This window comes from Gouania willdenowi, chromosome 4 (genome assembly GCF_900634775.1).
Source record: "Gouania willdenowi chromosome 4, fGouWil2.1, whole genome shotgun sequence".
Taxonomy (NCBI): domain Eukaryota; kingdom Metazoa; phylum Chordata; class Actinopteri; order Blenniiformes; family Gobiesocidae; genus Gouania; species Gouania willdenowi.
This window is the reverse complement of record NC_041047.1, coordinates 2177964-2197008: the sequence shown is the minus strand read 5'-3', so window position 1 is coordinate 2197008 and position 19045 is coordinate 2177964. Positions and strand designations below refer to the sequence as shown.

Sequence of the window (19045 nt, the reverse complement as noted above, 5' to 3'; positions counted from 1 at the left end):
ATACTTTTACTTTCTCAAATAATAAAGTATGAAAATAGTATAAACTGTATAAAAATATCTTATTTTTGGCAACAACAAACATTATCAAAAGTTAACTGTAGAAAAAATAAAGTCTCTGGAGACACAAAAAAATTGTGATATTAAAATGTGGTCAAAAACCAAAAAAGGTTGAGAACTACTGATGTAATGTCATATACAGTATAATGTAGCCATACAGTGAAATATGTCTCTGAATTTTACCCATCCTGTTGAGGAATAATATATAATAATCTGTTAGGAATGTAATCAATAAAGCAATGTAGCTCTCATATTAGCATTTTTTGACGAGATTGTTTCTCTGTCACCATGGTTACTCTTACATCAGCTAAAGTATCATTTGTGGCAATGCATGAAGGCTCTTGACTGCTGGTAGATTTATATTATCGTTTTCATTCATGAACCCCTGTGACACCTAGGTACCACTTTGGGAACCATGGTGTTACAATATGTGTTTATGCTGAGAATAATTTTCATTGTATAGTAATGAGAACTTATGTATTAATGTTTGATGTTGATTCTGTCAAAAGTTTGAAACAAAAAGAAAAAAGAAAAAAGGTTTGTGACCTAATAAAGATGAAGGGGAAGGTGTAGTGAGTACCTGTCTTCACCACGGTCCCGTTGGCCATCAGGGGCGGAGCCACGTGGTGGTTCTGTGGCCAGTGGGCCTCCCGCCCCCCACCTCCCATGCTCAGCTGTCTGCCTGCTGGCTGGGCGAAGATGATGCTGGGGTCGTTGAGGTTGACGGGGGAGGGGCTTCCTCCTGAGCCCGTGGTGGAGGAGGAGGGGTGGGGCCAGGAGGAGGAGGAGGGGGGGCCGTGGGCCAGGTGAGGCTGGGAGGGGGCTTGGGGGGAGGGGAGCAGGCCCAGAGCGGCCAGCGCTCCAGGAGAGAACTGACCAGGGTGGGCTGTGGGGAAACTGAAGAGAGGCAGCTGCACCTGGGGGTGGGCCGGGGGCTTCTGAGGAGGAGCGGGACTGGTTTTAGAGTGGGAGGAGGCGCTGGAGCACTGGGAGGACAACTGGGAGGAGGACTGGGGTGAGTAGGGCGGAGTCTGTCGGCTGTCAGACTGAAAAACAGAAACACCATCAGATGATTAGATTAAAAGCTGGTTCTGATCAGGTTGTCTATTGACATCCATCTAAGTTTAATTTGTAATTGCGTTGAGTATAACTACTGTAAATGTATTGTATGTATGTTGTTCATATAGAAAACTATGTACACTCATTTTTCTTTTATTTAAACATTATTTCTGAATCCTACATGGAAAAGAGGGCGATTTGAACCTCAATGGAAGGAATGCATTATTTATTCTCGGATTTTCCAGGTTTCATTTGTATTTTTATACATTTTTTATTCTCTGAGTTTAGTTTTAAAGGGCACATGTTAAGATAAATGGACTTTTCTGTGCTTTAAACATGATAAAGGTTTATTAGGGCTTCATACACATGCCCAAAGGGTTATTTTCACTGATTCCATCAATCATTAGAGGGTGATTTGCTCCTTTGGGCGAGCACAAACACCTCGTTACAATTTGATGACGCGTTCCCATTCTCTGCTGTGATTGACATGTAAACAGACACGTCCACAAAGGTGAGCATTTCAGCGTCCTTCATGCAGTGCTATGTATGTATTTTCTACAGTCTATGTATGTACCGGTGAACGCCCCGCCCCCATGCTCTGTCTCATGTTGATAAAGCAGCATGAGCTGCTACGGAGTGGGTGGGAGGAGGGCGGGCAGGGAGGAGGAAGTCATTGTCCCGTATATAGACACGCCCACTCATGAATATACATAAGTAGGACACAAATCAGCCTGTCTGTGTAGAGTTGGTCAGAAAGTGACTTTTCAGAGGCTAAAACTCTGGAAAACAGGCGAGTTTGGGAAAATAAAGAAGTAAAAGAAGGTTTTCCGGGCCCTAAAAGTCTGCTTTCAGGAGATAACGCAAGTTTTTCTGGTAAAACATGCACAAATAAAAACAATTGTGATACACAAATGGTCAAATTACTTTGCCATCAGGCTTTTAAATGTTAGTGAATGATTTAATTTATTTTGTTTTATGGAAGTTATTCTGAGTCACTGTGTTGCTTCTCATTAGTTTACTTTTATTCTTGTTTAACAATTCAAGCAGCAGACTGAGGTGAATTTCCCCTCAAGAATAAATAAAGCTGTAAAAATACAAAAAAATAATCAAGGGATAAAAGTAAATAAAATAATAAAAATTGTACAAATTATCACTGAAATAAAACCCAATGTAAAGGCAGTTAAACACTTCCAACACTAGAGGGCAGCAGAGCTCTTTTTAAAAGCAAAACTAAACTATTTTGTTAAAAATTCTGTCTGATTTTAATTGAAACAAACTTATAAAGTATTAATATGTATTCATATAGTGAAAGCTTAAGTACAGTTGTCAATTATTGCCAAATGACTATGTGTTTGAAGGTTGGATGTACAAAGAGGTGTACATACTCTGCACCAACAATAAAACCCCTTTATAACAAAGTAAAATAGCGCGTGTGATTTTCTATGGGACATGCACATGATAAATTGATAAAGTTTGCACCATTGTTCACTGGACTTCAGCAAATAGATAATAAATGTCACCCCCTGTCCTTAGACCCTCCTTTGGCAAAGAAAAACATGTCATGTACATCCAAGGTGTGCATTAGGTTATAAACACATAGTGAAAATATCAGCATTTATAATGCTGTGTTCACAGAGAAATGTGCATGTTTACATGTGTTCACAGTACAGAGCCAGACGCCCCTACCCCTCTCATGTCCAGTCTAACCAGTGCAGTGTGTGGGCGCGCACAAGTGTTTGCGTGGGCGTTAGGGGTGAGTACGATACATATCACAATACGATGTCTCACTATATTATACCTAGTAATATCAAAATTAAACGTAGAGATGAAAAATCAAGTTGCTGTATATGTTCATTGTTCATGATCATTCAGAGGATAAGTTGAGTCAAAACTATTTGCTTCAAAACATCCTATTTATTATTTATTATTAGTGTTTTTGCACATTTTCACTGAAAACAAGAAAATACAGTGTTACACACTGTCATCATAAAATAAAGTGCGACAGGTGTCTTTTTACTGAAACTACTGTGTAGAAGTCTCAAAGTAACCATGACAACATAATGACGGCATTGTAACAACTGTAAATGAGAACATTAAGGATAAATCACCCTGATTTACTGATGATGCACAATTTATCCTATTGTATCAGTTTAAACACTGATCTGAACAGATTATATGAAAATAAAATGCCTGTACATTCATAAATATTGCAGGTATTACTCACTGCCATCATAAAATCAAGTGCATCAAATAACTATTGCAACATATTGAAAGCATTGTAACCACCACGGAAATATTGCAGAAATACACAAAATTATTGATTAAATATTAGAAAGAAAGAAAAAAATCGCAATATATCGTGAAATCAATTTATTTTCACACCTCTAGTTGGCGTGCACAAGTGCTAGTGTGTGCGCGCCCGCACGAGTGCTAGTGTTTGTGTGCCAGTGTTTGTGTGTGACTTGCGTGTGCTTGTTTGTGCGTGAGAGACACATTTTTTTCAGTTTAATCAGTGTTTAAATGAGATTTATAGATAAACTTTGTTTAAAAAAAAACAAATCTGATTCATCGATTAATTTATTGACCGACTAATCGATAATGAAAATAATTGTTAGTTGCAGCCCTAATGTCAAACAGATGTTTAACAGATGTTTGTATGGCCATACTCACACACTCAGAAGTCTGTCTGCTGCGCCCAGTGCACTCTGCTCTAGTCTGAGGGACTGGGATGGACTGGGAGCTGACCATGGTCCTCACCATGTGAGCGGCTGCAGTGGGAGGAGGAGAGGGTGGTTTAATTGGGGGGGGGTTCTAAATCAGAGTCCTGATCCAAAGCCTTACCTGGGACCCCTGCAGTCCTCTGTTTGAGGTGTCTGTACTCTGGACAGTCCCTCCTCACGTGGCCCTTGTCTCCACACTGGAAACAGCGACGCTCCTTCAGCTCACGCTCCTCGTCCTTCACGTCCTCGTCTTTGTCGTTTTCCTTCTTCTTCATCCTGAAAACAGGCAGTGAATCACTTTCAACTCACGATCATTATTAAACACTTCACACACTTGTGCGCGCACACAAACGCAAGCACACGCAAATCACACACAAACACTTGTGCGCGCACACAAATGCAAGTCACACACAGACTCCCGTGCGCGCGCACAAAAACACGAGCACACGCAAGTCACACACAAGCAGTCGGGCGCACACACACACAAACACTCGTGTGGGTGTGTACAAGTGTTTAGAGCTCTATAAATATGTGGACACATGAACACAATCACTCGTGTGCACACACACCAACTATTGCCAAAGCTCTGCAGGTAAATCAAACGGCTCTGCGTCATGGTCAGTGACACATAAATTGTATGACGCAATGAATCAATAGTGGAATTTGTTTCCAACGCTTTTAAAAGTTGATTTTTATTGATTTGTTGTTGCAGCCTTAAAATGCATTATTTCCTGCCCTAAACCGTTGGCAATAGAACAGGTGGTAGCGTTCTGAGAACTATAAATACGTTTAGTAAACAAGTCAACCTGCGTCTCTTTGGACAGTCCTTCATGTAGTGTCCGATCTTCCCACAGATCCTGCAGCAGCGGTCGTTGGGCGCCAGCTCACCGTCAGTCAGTACCTTGGAGTCGAAGAAGTAATCCTGGAACCAGAACAGATTTCAAACCTTCAGCAGGTTCCTGTGAACCAGCATCAGATGCTTGGTTCCATCATTTTACCACTTCAGTGCCAGGCGGGGGATAAAACGGGCTCCCAAACAGCTTCCTTCCATTAATAAAAGCCTTCATGATGAAATTAGTCACTGGAAGAAAGACAAAAACAAGAAGTTAAAAATCAGTTAACACAAGTAAAAACATCAAGAATCAAAGTGATTGCTTGTGTATTGGAGCTGCTTTGATGATAAAATCCAGCCTTTGCAGTTTTACCGTCATTTTGGTGCTATTGAACGCACCGCTGTGTTGGCCACATTCCAATAATTTTGCAATTTTTGAAAAAAAAAATCCATACAAAGGCCACTCTATTAGCTGATGAGGGTGCCCTTCAAATGACTCAGCCAATCAGAACGGGCAGGTAGGCGGGCTGCTGTACTCCTATTCGCACTAACGGTGATTTCTGTGTATCCTGATGAGTATTATCTGATGAGTTTTCATCTCCACATGAAATTTCCTCCTCACTGCTCCACGTCTACATATCAGTCAATTTACAGCTTTTTATGGTCACTTTTTACTGGATCCAGACTGATGCACCAATTCATCTCTTCTTCTTACCCTGAACGACCGCAGAGCGATCATGTAGAGTCAGAATATGGACAACATCGCTTCTGAACAAACAAAATGTTTTATTGGCAACTTTATGAACTTTATTGTTTTCTAATATTACAAACTGGCTGATTTTTACTGTGTATCCAGGCTGTATCTCCGTCCGTTTGTTCCCTTACCTCCTAAGCTTCTCCATCAGTCTCAGGTTTGTTCAGGAGCGATCGGTCTGAACTCCAAAGAGGTGATTTAACAACTTCATGCTGTTAATAGTTTCTTTCGATTACAAACTGGCTGATTTTTACTTCATCCAGGCTACTGCAGCGCATGATTCCTTGGGTCCACCATAACAATCATTTAATTGGTCTAATGAGACGGAACTCAATTTTTTGGCGGTATGAAGCTTGTAGAACTGGAAAAAAATCCACAAATTAGCCGCGTCATTGTTTAGGCCGCAGGGTTCAAAGCGTAAGAAAAAAGTAGTGGCTTTTAGTATGGAAATTGTGGTACTAACCGCATATGTGTCCTAAAGTGGTTTATTCAGAATAATTAAACACAGGATGTGATATTAAACATAATACAAAAGACGACGATTATTTGTTTGAAAGATTTTTTAACTGGTCTGCCTCTCAGACAATGTTCTTTAAGCCACACCCCTCTTCCTATGATCATGCATGAAGTTTTATACAGTAGTCCCTCACTATATTGCGGTTCACCTTTCGTAGCCTCTGTTTCACGGATTTTTTTATCAGTGCAATTTTGGATACATTTTTTACAGCGTATGAACACGCATTGTGTTCTGAGTCCTGATTGGCAAACGCTGCGTTTACCCACCAGCAACACATCCAACTGGGTGAGTTTCCCTGCCTGCTGAAGCGAGGAGCTGTGCTCCTTTTTCTCCTCTCATAATCAGACCACCAGTGAAAAAAGCCGGTGTGATTAGTGGCTAAGGCTATGCTAGCCCAGTGCTTACCTACTACTACCACCTCCTTTCTGATTCTCCTCCACGCCTAATCCTTCTTAGTCCGGTCCCGGTTATAAAGGCCGTGTCATACAGTTCCAGGTGGTCACACACAGCTTCTACTCCATGGTTGAATGGGTGAACAGACCGGTGTCCATGATGACGTGACGTCATCGTCAACAAAGACTCTGATTGCGTACGGCATCAATGTCTGATCGCTAGTAGCGTGACTCTTAAGTGTTATTTGTTTGAAAACAGGTTTATGCTTTAAAATCAACAAAGGTTTTAACTTTGAGAGTGTTTAAACAAGAGATAAATGTTTATACAAGTGTGTGGTGAGGGGTTTTACAGCCTTAAAACATGTATAAATGTAAAAAATAAAGCTGACTACTTCGCAGATTTCACCTATTGCGGGTTATTTTTAGAACGTAACCCCCGCGATAAACGAGGGACTACTGTATTTGTGTTATCTAAAAAATAAACTGTGCAAGAGAAACGTGTCATCTGAATATTCGAAAAAAAAAAAAATCCTTTATTTAGAAAACAAACAGGCTGCAGAAACCATTACCAGCTACAGGTTTTCTCCAAACTTCTTGCACTTTGAAAACGCGGATGCAAAAATTCCAAACTTACTTTTCCGGGAAACTCCAGCGCCAAGGTTGTGGTTCAGATCAAAGGGATCTGGGGAGGAAAGCAGGAGGACGGTGAGAAGCTGTGAAAAGAGGAGTGGGTCAGAGGCGGAGTCAGGGCCACACCTTCTATTGCGATGCATTTGCTGGTCCACTGCTTCTCGAAGGTGGTGAGACGTTTCTTTTGGCGAATGCTGATGACGTGCTCCTTGAAGTCAAAGTCTTCGGTGTAAAAGCGGAGAAGTCCCAGCCACAGCTCTCCTACCGACTCCGTGTTGGGCTGATGCTCCGATAAATGCCGCCGCTGAGAACGCAGGAAGTAACATCACAGCTCAAAAGACACTAGGTGTTTAGCCAAGCCTCTTTTCTACTAAAATCACATACCCATAACAAATAAAGTTTTTCTAAGCTTCTCCATGACCTACATGGCTAATTTTTGTTCAGATTAAAGTAGGACCCTTAGCGGCTACAGATGATGTAAAATTTTTGAAATATATGATTCTGACAATAAATGTGACAAACAAACAATGTGACAATAAATCATGTTTTATATCTAGTACGGCCAAAAAAACCCAGAGATTTACATCAAATATAAAGCCAATAAACATTAGGTCAAAGATACACATTTTTGTATTAAAAAAAAAGAAAAAAAAGGAATGTTCAGGTGGAAGCCCACTTTCCCACAACTGTTCAAGTGTGTAACTGTAATATGTCAGTCAAAATGATTTCAATCATTTTTAGTCTTATTTTTGACCACTAGATGGTGCATTTTGGCTTAAAATAAACATCCATTTTATTCAGGTTTCTGCTGAGCCATGTGTAATGTTATTTTTCTTCCACTCTTTGATGCTGTTACGCATGAGTGTTATTCCGTAATGCTTTGACCAATCAGAACGATTGACACAGCGTTACAAAGCTGAGAGTCTGTAGAAATTGGTGATATCAAACACTAAGGGGGTGGGCTTTAGCTCTGGCCAATCAGAGCGGGGTAAAGCAGGGACTGGCCATTTTACAGAAGAGTGTGCGACATGCCTGAATGTCAGTAATGGCAACGACACAATTTGGATTTATTGAAATATGGAGTTTTATGCACATTGGAGCAACTTTTGATAAGAAACAACAAAGGTAAGTCACAATTTGTGATCATTGCTGACCGGTGGTGTATTTTAGGTACGTAACTCGGGATGTCTCGATAAGGTTTTTTTTGCCCCCGAGTCCGAGTCCTTTGATATTGAGAATTGGCCAATACCAAGTCCCGATCGATACTTTTATAATACATTAAAAAGATAAAAGAGGAAAACAACAGATCCAGGATGTCTCTTATTTATTTTATACACCTTATTTTAGGCATGTGAACAAATAAGAAAATAAAAGTGCCACCGTGCTGTATAATAAGGCCAGTAATGTGCTTTTAGGAACTGCACTCTTAATGTTTACTCTCCTCATTTAGTTTCACAGATTGAAATGTATGTTTTTCTTGATGAAAAGTATGACAACTTAATTTTGTTGGCATTACAGGTGCCGAACATGTAAAGTATTGGCTGCTTACTAATAAAAGTGTGTGAGGTCTGCAGATAGAGGTTGATTTAAAACACAACCTGCACGTCCTGCTGTATGCGCTTGATATAGGAATTACTGTAACAGATTGACTTAGGATGGTCTATTCTCACACACAAACATACACGCACACAAGCAAATCGCAAACACATGCACGAGCACACGCACACAAACACTCATGCACGCACAAACAAACACTTGTGCGGAGCAGACAAACACTGAATGTGGGTTGGCTATGGTCGTAGCTTCTATAGTTTCTTAGGATTACAGAGGTATAAAATGTGTGATTTTATTCATTCTGAACATTTAAACCTGTGAGAGTCACGGGTGGGTCTGGTTGAGTTGTAGAGGTTTTAATTAAACTCACCAGATCCTCCAGGTCGTTAAAAAAGAACGCGTTCCAGCCGTCCACCATCCGCTCAGGAACCGCCTCCCCGTCAAAAATCTTTAGAAACAAAGAGATGAAGGCCCTCAGTGGAAGAAGCCAACGTTAAAGGGCGACTTGTGTGTGTGTTTTACCTCCTGCAGGACGGGAATGACTGGGGGCTGCCTCTGCTGCAGGAAGTAAAGCACCATCAGGATGTAGGCGTAGGATGAGAGGCTTCCCCTGGAGGCGTCGCCAATGTCGCAGCGCTGCACACACACACACACACACCTCCTGATGTTTCTCTGTTAGCTTCACTTAATCCAGTGGTTCTTTTTTTGGATGTTCCCCACTTTTAACAAAGGTGAACCTTAAAGCCCCACCTGCATCCATTGCCTCCCAATTAATCCTGACAAATAACACATTTTCAAATATATTTAACCATCAGCACACAAGTAACGTCATATTTTAAAAGAAATCAAAAACTAAATTAAATCAATTATCTGTACAAAAGTCAGCTATTGAACGCTTATTTATTGTTCCACTCAATGTGAAGAACATGCCGACGTAAATCTTTATTTTTGCACTTTAGTTCCCGGCCCATATCTAATGCAGTCTAACAATTTAATGCTTTTCATTTCTGCTAAATTTAAGGTTTCTCATTATTACTTTCTTTGTGTGTAGGAGTTTTTTTTGTCATTATTTTTATTGTCAATATAGATCTGCACCAAACAGGATCTTTTAACAATGGGTAGGTCATTTTCCAAAAGAACTGATTGGTCAGCAGTGTTTGGAATAACGGTGTTTAAAATAACGGCATTATGTAATGGAGTTTTTTTTTTTCAGTAACGGGGTAATCAAACTAATTACTTTCTACGCCATTACAACGCAGTTATCGCTACTGAACGTTAAATGTGGTGCATTACATGCATTGATTGAATAAACTGTGATCCGAAAGCACACCTGGCTTCTTACGCAGCTGTAGTGAGGAGGTGGGTTAAAAACAAGGTGAGCGATTATGATTGGCGGCGTCATGTTTCATGGTAGCCAATCAGAGCCAGTGTTTTTACACGCACGACACACCCCACGCACGACACACCCCACGCACGACACACCCCACGCACGACACACCCCACGCACGACACACCCCACGCACGACACACCCCACGCACGACACACCCCACGCACGACACACCCCACGCACGACACACCCCACGCACGACACACCCCACGCACGACACACCCCACGCACGACACACCCCACGCACGACACACCCCACGCACGACACACCCCACGCACGACACACCCCACGCAGCATATAGTTACTTTCCTTGGTAATGAGTTACTTTTATTATAGAGTAATTTAGTTACTAACTCAGTTACTTTTTGGAACAAGTAGTGAGTAGCTATAACTAATTACTTTTTTAAAGTAACGTTCCCAACACTGTTGGTCAGGAGGCAGGACTATTACTCGCTCAGATCTGATCTAGAACAAAACCTACTCTCTAGCAGGTTAGGCGTTCAGCATCAGTTACCATGGTGATTTAGGAATAAATCAAGGAAGTTAGCACAAAAAGATCGGAGTACAAGCCATACATGTCAGCAGTCAAAAACAGGAGCTGCTCATGGGATGTTTTTGAATTATTGGTTGAAGGAGTTTGATCAGAGCAGCACAAAAGAATTTGAAGTACGCGTAACATACTTTCATAGAATAGTGCTCAGACAGATTCGAAATTGTAACGTGGTTACAGTTGGGAATTCAAAGCCACATTAAATTGAACTTGAAGATCAAGAAGTAAAATGGGAATACACAAAGTCTTTTACATTAAAATAGACTTGACTGTTAAGACGATCTTTAAGGAAACATATTGGAGCTGGCACGATTTTCCATTATTTGTAAAATGACAAAAGTCCACATCAAAAATTCCTTAATGGTCTAAACTAAAGGTGTCAGCAGCCCTTTGGACGAGTCTCATACAGAGGAATGGAAATGTTATAGAACAAAGTGGCTTTATAAAGCCACTTTGTTCTATATCAATCTTTTGATCTGCCACAATAATGTAATTCCTTTAAATGAAAATACCTCAAGTTGAGGGCTTTTATCAGCAATTTTTAGGTGATTAAAAAATGATTAATTCACTACAGAGCCTAATTAATTGCTCAATTTTTCAATTCAATCTCTCGACCGCACCAGTTTTAATTTCCTTACTAAAGAACAAAAATTGAATTCTTTACTCTTTACAAGAAATAATATACGAGTCATTGACCCTCAATGTGCATTAGGTTGCTCTGACATTTAATTACATGTAGTGTTAATATGGAGAAACATCCACATCTAATATTGGTACCAAAACATTTTCTCCATACATTGTGAATCAATATTTTTGTTCCCACCATTAAAAACTGTTTGGTAACTAGTCAGTGTGATTCCAAATAAACTGAGTGGTTTAGGCGTTAGGGACGTGCATCCTAGAGGACGGGGAGTGCCACAATTAAATAAACACAAACACCGTTCATTAATTAATTAAAATTTTTAATGATTATTTTAATGTCAATAATGAAATGTTTCAATAACAAATTAATTTTAGATTTTGTTTTCATTGGGAAAAGTATCAAATATAAATATTTCACTATTTATTTCATGGGCTTAATTATTTGATTTTTCTCTCTCCAACTCGCTTGTCAGTCTGTGGGGTTGGTTTTATAACACTTTACTGGTTAGCTACACATCAAGTCAAGCTAAATCAATCCCTGACAATGGACTGAGGCAGAGCTACTAAACATTATTCTATACAATCTGTACGTTGGTTTTGTTCTATATTCCAACTTCTACAGCCTCAGCGAAGTCTAAAATCTCACTCACCAACTCCCTGAAAAGTTCATGCACATCCTCCGTTGTTGTAGCCACCATGATTGAAAAGAATGAAGACCAAAGCAATGGATTTGGATGAATTGATGTTAACTCCACCCCCACAGACTTTGACGAGCGAGTTCGACAGATAAAATTCATTCATGGTGCAACTCTTTACCATGAAATAAATAGTGAAATATTTCTACTTGATTTAATTAATTATTGGCACATTTAGGTAATAAATGAATGGTGCATTTATTTATTTAATTGTAGCACTCCTAGTCCTCCATAGCATCCCAGGTCACCCGATTTTAACCTAAAGTTCAAAGGTTACCCACTGATGATGTGTTTCTGTACCTTTGCAAACACCTTCATGGTGTATCCCAGGAACTGAACACGAGGATCCAAAGCAGCGTACGTGGCCAGCATCCTGGTGTTGTGCTGAGCCTTCACAGAAGATGATGAAACCATCAAAAGGAGGAAGACAGGGTTCCTACAGCTTTAGTTAAATGAAATTCAAGACTTTTTATTGCCATTTGAAATTGAATATAAGACCAACTTCACAGTAAACATAACGGGCTATATGCATGCATCATTTCCACGTTTTGGCGTAAGGATACAATGATAATTCCGGTCACGGCGTTCTGAATGCGGAAGTACCGGTGTTATAATTTAAGTTGCTGCTACAGCAACAGCAGATGTGTTCGAAGAGGACCAGGGTGCTAAGCTGCCCTCGTCAATGCCGGCTAACTTTTATTTACGTTGTACAACTGTTTAAAGTGTTAATATGTGATTGTGTTTGCAGCTCTGTGTGCGGACGCGTCACATGTATAACATTGGACTCCTGTGTAAAGTGGACTCACCGCGACTGTTGTAAACAGGAAGATAGGCATTTCCACCCTATGTGTTTTATTGTATTTTTACAAAATCTACAGCGTGTATAATGTGATGAAAAAATAAAACAATGAATGAACGTATAAGATCTGTGTCATAAAAATAAACATTTGAGTCGCTTCCAATGGGAATTGATCCTGCGTCAATGAGAAAAACTAAATCGATACGTCTGCTGCATTAACCGCTCGGCCACTGATCAGCTGTCAGCTCATTATTCTAATCTCAACGTCGCGTACATACTGGAGGTCGCAGGGAAACATAGTGTTTCCATGTTAACTTGTGACCGCGTTTGCCTGAATTTACACACGGAGAAGCTATCTCCGTCATCAGTTGGTGACCTACTTCTGACCGTCCAAAAAAAAGTTCCGACAGTCGCAACATACCACAGGTGAAATCTGGTCACAGGTAGTGTATAGACAAGAATAAAATACAAGCCTATTTACTGTCACTATAGAGTGAATAACACGTACATCTGACTAAACATGATTATGAGATGTGATTTCATTGTTTGTACATCGACTTGAATGTGTCGGTGGTAAAAGTTAAGCAAGTGAAATGACAAACACACTTGAACATCATGCAGAAGACATGTCTTACACGGAGATTTCTGCTGCGCACTTTCATTGACCTATTATGTGTCTCACGAGTGTCCAAAACCGTATAAATTCAGATATCCCATCACACGTTTAATCACATAACAGTGGTGGCTGTCCTCGCGTTTTAGAAGACAAAGCTTTGTTTGCTTACATGTTGCATTCCACGTAAAGGGAGACACAAATAATAAAATACAACAACTAAAAGACGTGATAATAAGGCAAACATTGACTAAACCGAGCGGTGAGGTCGCTAGCGTAGCACAGCAGTAGCATTCAGTGATCGCTGGAAGTAAACAGCCTCCAGACATTTCAGCGAAAATGATGTCATGTCCCAGCATGCATAGAGCTCATTGGGGGCAAAAACGGCAAATTAATTACATAGGGTCAGTTTTTCTAGTGTCTAGTGCAGATGTGCAACTGGTCGCCCGCAAATTAAAACACAAAATAAAATAAAAATAAACACAAAAAACACCAGAATAAAATTATCACAATCAAAATAAAATGAAAAACAATAACAAAGATCTTTGTTGGACAGGTCATTTAAATTTACATGTTTTTATGTTGTTTATACATTTAAAAAAAACAAATGTTACCATTTATTTTGAAATGTGAAACTAATTACAATCATAAAATCATACTTATGTGTGAAAATGTAAGACTTTTGAAACATTGATTGAAGACATTATAATGACAATAAAGGCCTTATTTATAGATTGATGAATTGAATGCCTTTAAAACTTTTTAAGGATCCGTGGGAACCCTGGAAGATTTTTTATATGTGACATGTGAGGGAGGGGGGTGTGAATCTACCAGGGTGTTGTACAGACTGATGTCGCCCTCTAAGCCGCTCTGTCTGTGCTCAAACTTCACAATAGGCACTTTAGCCGTGGTGATGGGCAGGATGTTCCTCAGACCTGTGAGAACGGAGAAGCTGCAGGTCAACACGAGCTCCTCAGAGTTGTGAAAAACACAAGAGCATTTTTATTTATCTTTACCAGCGTGCTTCTTCAGCACTTTGGCCAGGCCTTCAATGATCTCTTTACAGTTGAGATTCTGTGCAGAAACATCCAAACACCGGCTGATTATCAGAAGGGAAACGCTGTGTGTGGACCTTCCGGAAACTCACCTCTGCTGAGTCGTGACCTTCCAGAGTCATGCAGATGTCAAGGTCACTGTCTCTGAAGCCAAAGCCATTTTTAGAAGAACCGAACAAGCAGAGCTGAGCTTTATCTGTGGATTTAAGAAGGAAAATGTCATCCTCAGGGATAAAAAAAACTAAAAAAATAAACCTTTATAAACCAGTAATAAATTAATTCTTCAAACCAAAGAGACATAAGATTCTGACCTACAGTTAGAGCTGGGCGATATATCGAATATACTCGATATATCGCAGCTTGTAGTCTGTGCGGTGTTGAAAATGACCATACCGTTAAACTCGCGGACTTTTTTTTTTTTTTTTTTTGATTTTTTTTTTTTTTTTTTTTTGAAATGTCATCTTAATGACATGCACAAAAGGGCACTATTTGTTTTAAAATATTGTAGTGGCATTATGTACAAAAAGTGCACTTTAATTTTGTGTTTTGAAATGCCATGTGAGTTGCATCCTGCACTAATGTCTTGTTTTGAAATGTCTCTGTGACAATTTTGCACAGAACGTGCACTTTCTGTTGACAATTTTATGTTTGAGCCACTCACTGTTTAATAAATACAGTTATGTCAACTTTGACTTAGTTGTGATATCCCCTTTTTTGCATGAAAGTTTAAAATTGGCATATATTAATGCAGTATGATCAAGAATGTTTTAATGTAGACATATAAAATCATCATACTGGTGTGATTTTGTGCATCAAAGTGTTAATTCAAGGGTAATGCAAAATATCAAGATATATATCGTGTATCGTGACATGGCCTAAAAATATCGCGGTATTTATAAAAGGCCATATCGCCCAGCCCTACCTACAGTAACCTTTGTAATTCATAAACTTGATCGACCTTGGACACCGGCCTCTTAATCCATTGATTTTCTACAGTCCAACCAATTTGATCATTAACAAATGTAGATAATGGAGGAGCAGTTTAACTCCACAAACTGGTCTTTGTACTCCTCTAACCAGTACTGAACTGGTCCCACTTTGTGTGGAAGAGAAATGCTGCAATCAGGATCACAGATAATCTATCATGTTCTGAAATAGATAACGTTGATGTGCAAATGAAGAAATAATAAAAACAATAAACATCTTTCAAGCCTAAAACAGAAAAACACCTGATCTAAAAAAGCTTTAATAAACAAAGAAAACAACAATTAAAAAAAAAACTATTATTTTCTATTATTAATTTTGTTTAAACTAATGTTTTGAAAAAAAGTGTAAAATATATTTTATGTTTAAAAAAACGGAAGTAAAAATAATTAATGTGGAGAAAACAGAACTTGGAGAAAAATGAAACAGATTTTTTTAGGGCCCTAGTAACACTGAATGCATTTAATCTTTTGTTCATGTTTTCTGTGTGTGTGTGTGTGTGTGTGTGTGTGTGTGTGTGTGTGTGTGTGTGTGTGTGTGTGTGTGTGTGTGTGTGTGTGTGTTGTCAGTTTTATGACAAGTGAACCATAAAAAAAAACTAACAAATGAATAGTTGAACAGTAGTCAGGCCTATTTTAATTTGTAATGTTCATTTATCCAAACTCTCACAGATTCCCTTCTGATGGAGGTCATAATATCACAACTGATCAGTAGGGATGTAACGATTAATCGTAAGGCAGTTAAAAATCGATTCATAGGTATCACGGTTGATATCGATTTTCTGAAAATTGAATCGCAGTACTTTTTTTAACCAGCAGAAGGCGCTATCCACAAGTGTAGGCGGCGGGCGGAGTCTGCTAATACTTTCTTTCTGGCTGCCTTCTACTCTTAAACATGTTAATAAATGATTCATTGTCCCTTTAGCACCGAAAGAATATCTAATATTACTTGAATATCTGTAAAAGTCACGTTTTTTATTAGCTCTGTCTGCTAGCATAGCATCTCTTCTTCACTGCAAGATATCTGCATGCCAACCGACCACTGGGTTACCAGCGCCCTCTGCTGGTCCAAACAAATATGACGTATATCAGTGCAATGACGTCCAATTGTTAAGGCACAAAATAAATTTTCAGTTGCACTTTTAAAAAGAACTATTATGCAGTTTTCCATTGTTTATTATAGAACCAGAATTTAAATTAATAGGCTTCTTCATTTGTATTATTCCTTTATTTATTTCATTCAAGATTTATTTTTGGTGAAATTGCATTGTTTTGAATAGGAATTCTTTTGACAATGAAAAATAAAAGGAAAATAGTACAGTATTTTTTAGTTTTTTTCCCAAAAAAAATAAAGGAATATTTTTCAGTCATCATTTGACTACAGTCCCATTTTGTAAAATAAATTGTGAGAGAATCGTATCGTGAACCCAATATCGTGAATCGAATCGTATCGGGAGTTGAGTGAATCGTTACATCCCTACTGATCAGTGTTAATAATAAACTGTACAATAACCTCCAATCTATGCATACATTTAATACATTTCCCTTGGTAAACAAAACATTATGTCTGTAGACGTGTGCTCTTCAGTGATTGAGATCTATATCAGAGAGGGGATTATTACAGCAAAGGACAAAGAGTCGGTGTATTTCTCATCATCTTGTGTCCACTTTGTGCCCTTTTTTCCATCATCTTCCATGTTTTTTGACGCTTTTTTCTACGTGTACTTTGGGGCCTCCAGCTGTCTGATCTACATAGTTTTGATTCTAATGCTTGTTTAAGTTGACCGTGACATTATTTAGTGTAGCTCACCGTTGTACTCCTTTCTGATGAACCTCTCCAGGCCGACGAGGATCTGCTCCCTCTTTTGCTGCTCAGAATGACTGGGAGACAACTCGTCTGCAAACACCACAGAAAAACACCATCAACTAATATCCAATAACATGAATCTACAGCACGTCACATGTTAAATTCAGAACTGGTTAATTTCCACTTGTTAATTATTTTGGTTAAAGCAGAGTACTGAAACTTTCTCAACGTTGGAGTTAGATGAGTTTATTAAACTTCCTGATATCGTACCAAACATTATAAACAGAAAACTGTTAGAATCATATACTGTAATTGTATTTGAAAATTGCCAAATACAATTGCAATCGTAGGAGTTATTTTTTTTCTTCCGCAACTTTTCTGCAACTCCTTTGTTGTGGAACTCCTCCAAGGATATTAATGCAGCACTACTGACACACGTCATATAATAGGGGCAATGTCAAGGATGTGCAGTTGACCTTTTTAGGCGCCAAAATGTCAAGGTCGTGTCAAAAACCAAAATCTGCGTATATTTATCGTAAAAGTTGGATGCTTACATTTCTGAAAAGCTCTTCTCAAGTAGAGTATTTACTTAAACCGAAGCTGTACGATCTACCAGTAAAAAGATCGGCAAGGGTCAAAGTTCATGACGTCACAAAAAAGCTCAGCTAATACACCATCAGCTAAAGCTGGCTTTGTACCAAAGCCTTTTCACATTTGAACCGACGCATGAAAAACACTGCATTCATTTCCATTTTTTTTTGAAATGTCATCTTAATGACATGCACAAAAGGGCACTATTTGTTTTAAAATATTGTAGTGGCATTATGTACAAAAAGTGCACTTTAATTTTGTGTTTTGAAATGCCATGTGAGTTGCATCCTGCACTAATGTCTTGTTTTGAAATGTCTCTGTGACAATTTTGCACAGAACGTGCACTTTCTGTTGACAATTTTATGTTTGAGCCACTCACTGTTTAATAAATACAGTTATGTCAACTTTGACTTAGTTGTGATATCCCCTTTTTTGCATGAAAGTTTAAAATTGGCATATATTAATGCAGTATGATCAAGAATGTTTTAATGTAGACATATAAAATCATCATACTGGTGTGATTTTGTGCAGTAGAGTATTTACTTAAACCGAAGCTGTACGATCTACCAGTAAAAAGATCGGCAAGGGTCAAAGTTCATGACGTCACAAAAAAGCTCAGCTAATACACCATCAGCTAAAGCTGGCTTTATACCAAAGCCTTTTCACATTTGAACCGACGCATGAAAAACACTGCATTCATTTCCAGTCACGGGATAAAATGATCACTGTATGGAAAGAAATTATCTGCAGAATTGGACAAATTAGTCAGTTTGTCAAACTTTCTAGTAGGGCTGCCAACTTTGGTCGTTTAGTCGACTAATTGGTCGATGCCGTTGTGGTAGACCAGCAATGGTATCCAAAAAAAAGTGTTGTGCTTCAGCTGTCAGCGCAGTGGACTGTCCTCAGAACAGATCAGAGCAGAGAGGGAACGAATTAAGACAGGCTTGAAACAAGCTTCCTCTATTAAATCAGTCCTTTTTCTGCACAAGAACATGAATTATTATTATCTTTGATACGTGGATTATGTAAATAGATCCAATGCTGTGTCTGGCACCGCGGGCACACTGCGCAACTGAGCTTGACGTGCGTTTGTTTCACCGTACGCTGATCTCATGTTGACATTAACAGTTGTTTATTACTAAAAGCAGGTTTACCACTAAAACAAATGTAAATATATCATTTGTATGAGGAAAAAATAGGTTTGAATTGTCGGTTTCAGGTCGGGCTCCGATATAAATACCTGATGTCTGTCTGACCTGTAGGTTTCGCTTTTGCTTTGTTGGGTTCTGGTCAAGGCTTGAATAAATGGTCTGTGTTTAAAAGCAAATCTGCACCACAAAAAGCCAAAACTAAATATTTGTCTCTTTTTCTTTCTCCTCGTCCTCCTCTGCACCTGCTCATTCATT

At 39.0% G+C, this 19045-nt stretch overlaps 1 protein-coding gene across 1 annotated transcript in view; it reads right to left on the bottom strand.

The window, feature by feature from the left end:
* Positions 1–19045, bottom strand: part of tut4 (terminal uridylyl transferase 4) — a gene marked incomplete at its 5' end in the record, with an annotated part of 39710 nt that overhangs the window by 1474 nt on the left and 19191 nt on the right. Inside the window, 14 exons of the mRNA XM_028443863.1 lie at positions 638–1103; positions 3787–3884; positions 3958–4112; positions 4643–4758; positions 4835–4917; positions 6966–7013; positions 7088–7265; positions 8886–8963; positions 9038–9151; positions 12092–12181; positions 14035–14138; positions 14220–14277; positions 14351–14454; positions 17052–17138. Of these exons, the coding sequence (XP_028299664.1) occupies positions 638–1103; positions 3787–3884; positions 3958–4112; positions 4643–4758; positions 4835–4917; positions 6966–7013; positions 7088–7265; positions 8886–8963; positions 9038–9151; positions 12092–12181; positions 14035–14138; positions 14220–14277; positions 14351–14454; positions 17052–17138 (1779 nt within the window). The remainder of the gene's footprint in view (positions 1–637; positions 1104–3786; positions 3885–3957; positions 4113–4642; positions 4759–4834; positions 4918–6965; positions 7014–7087; positions 7266–8885; positions 8964–9037; positions 9152–12091; positions 12182–14034; positions 14139–14219; positions 14278–14350; positions 14455–17051; positions 17139–19045) is intronic.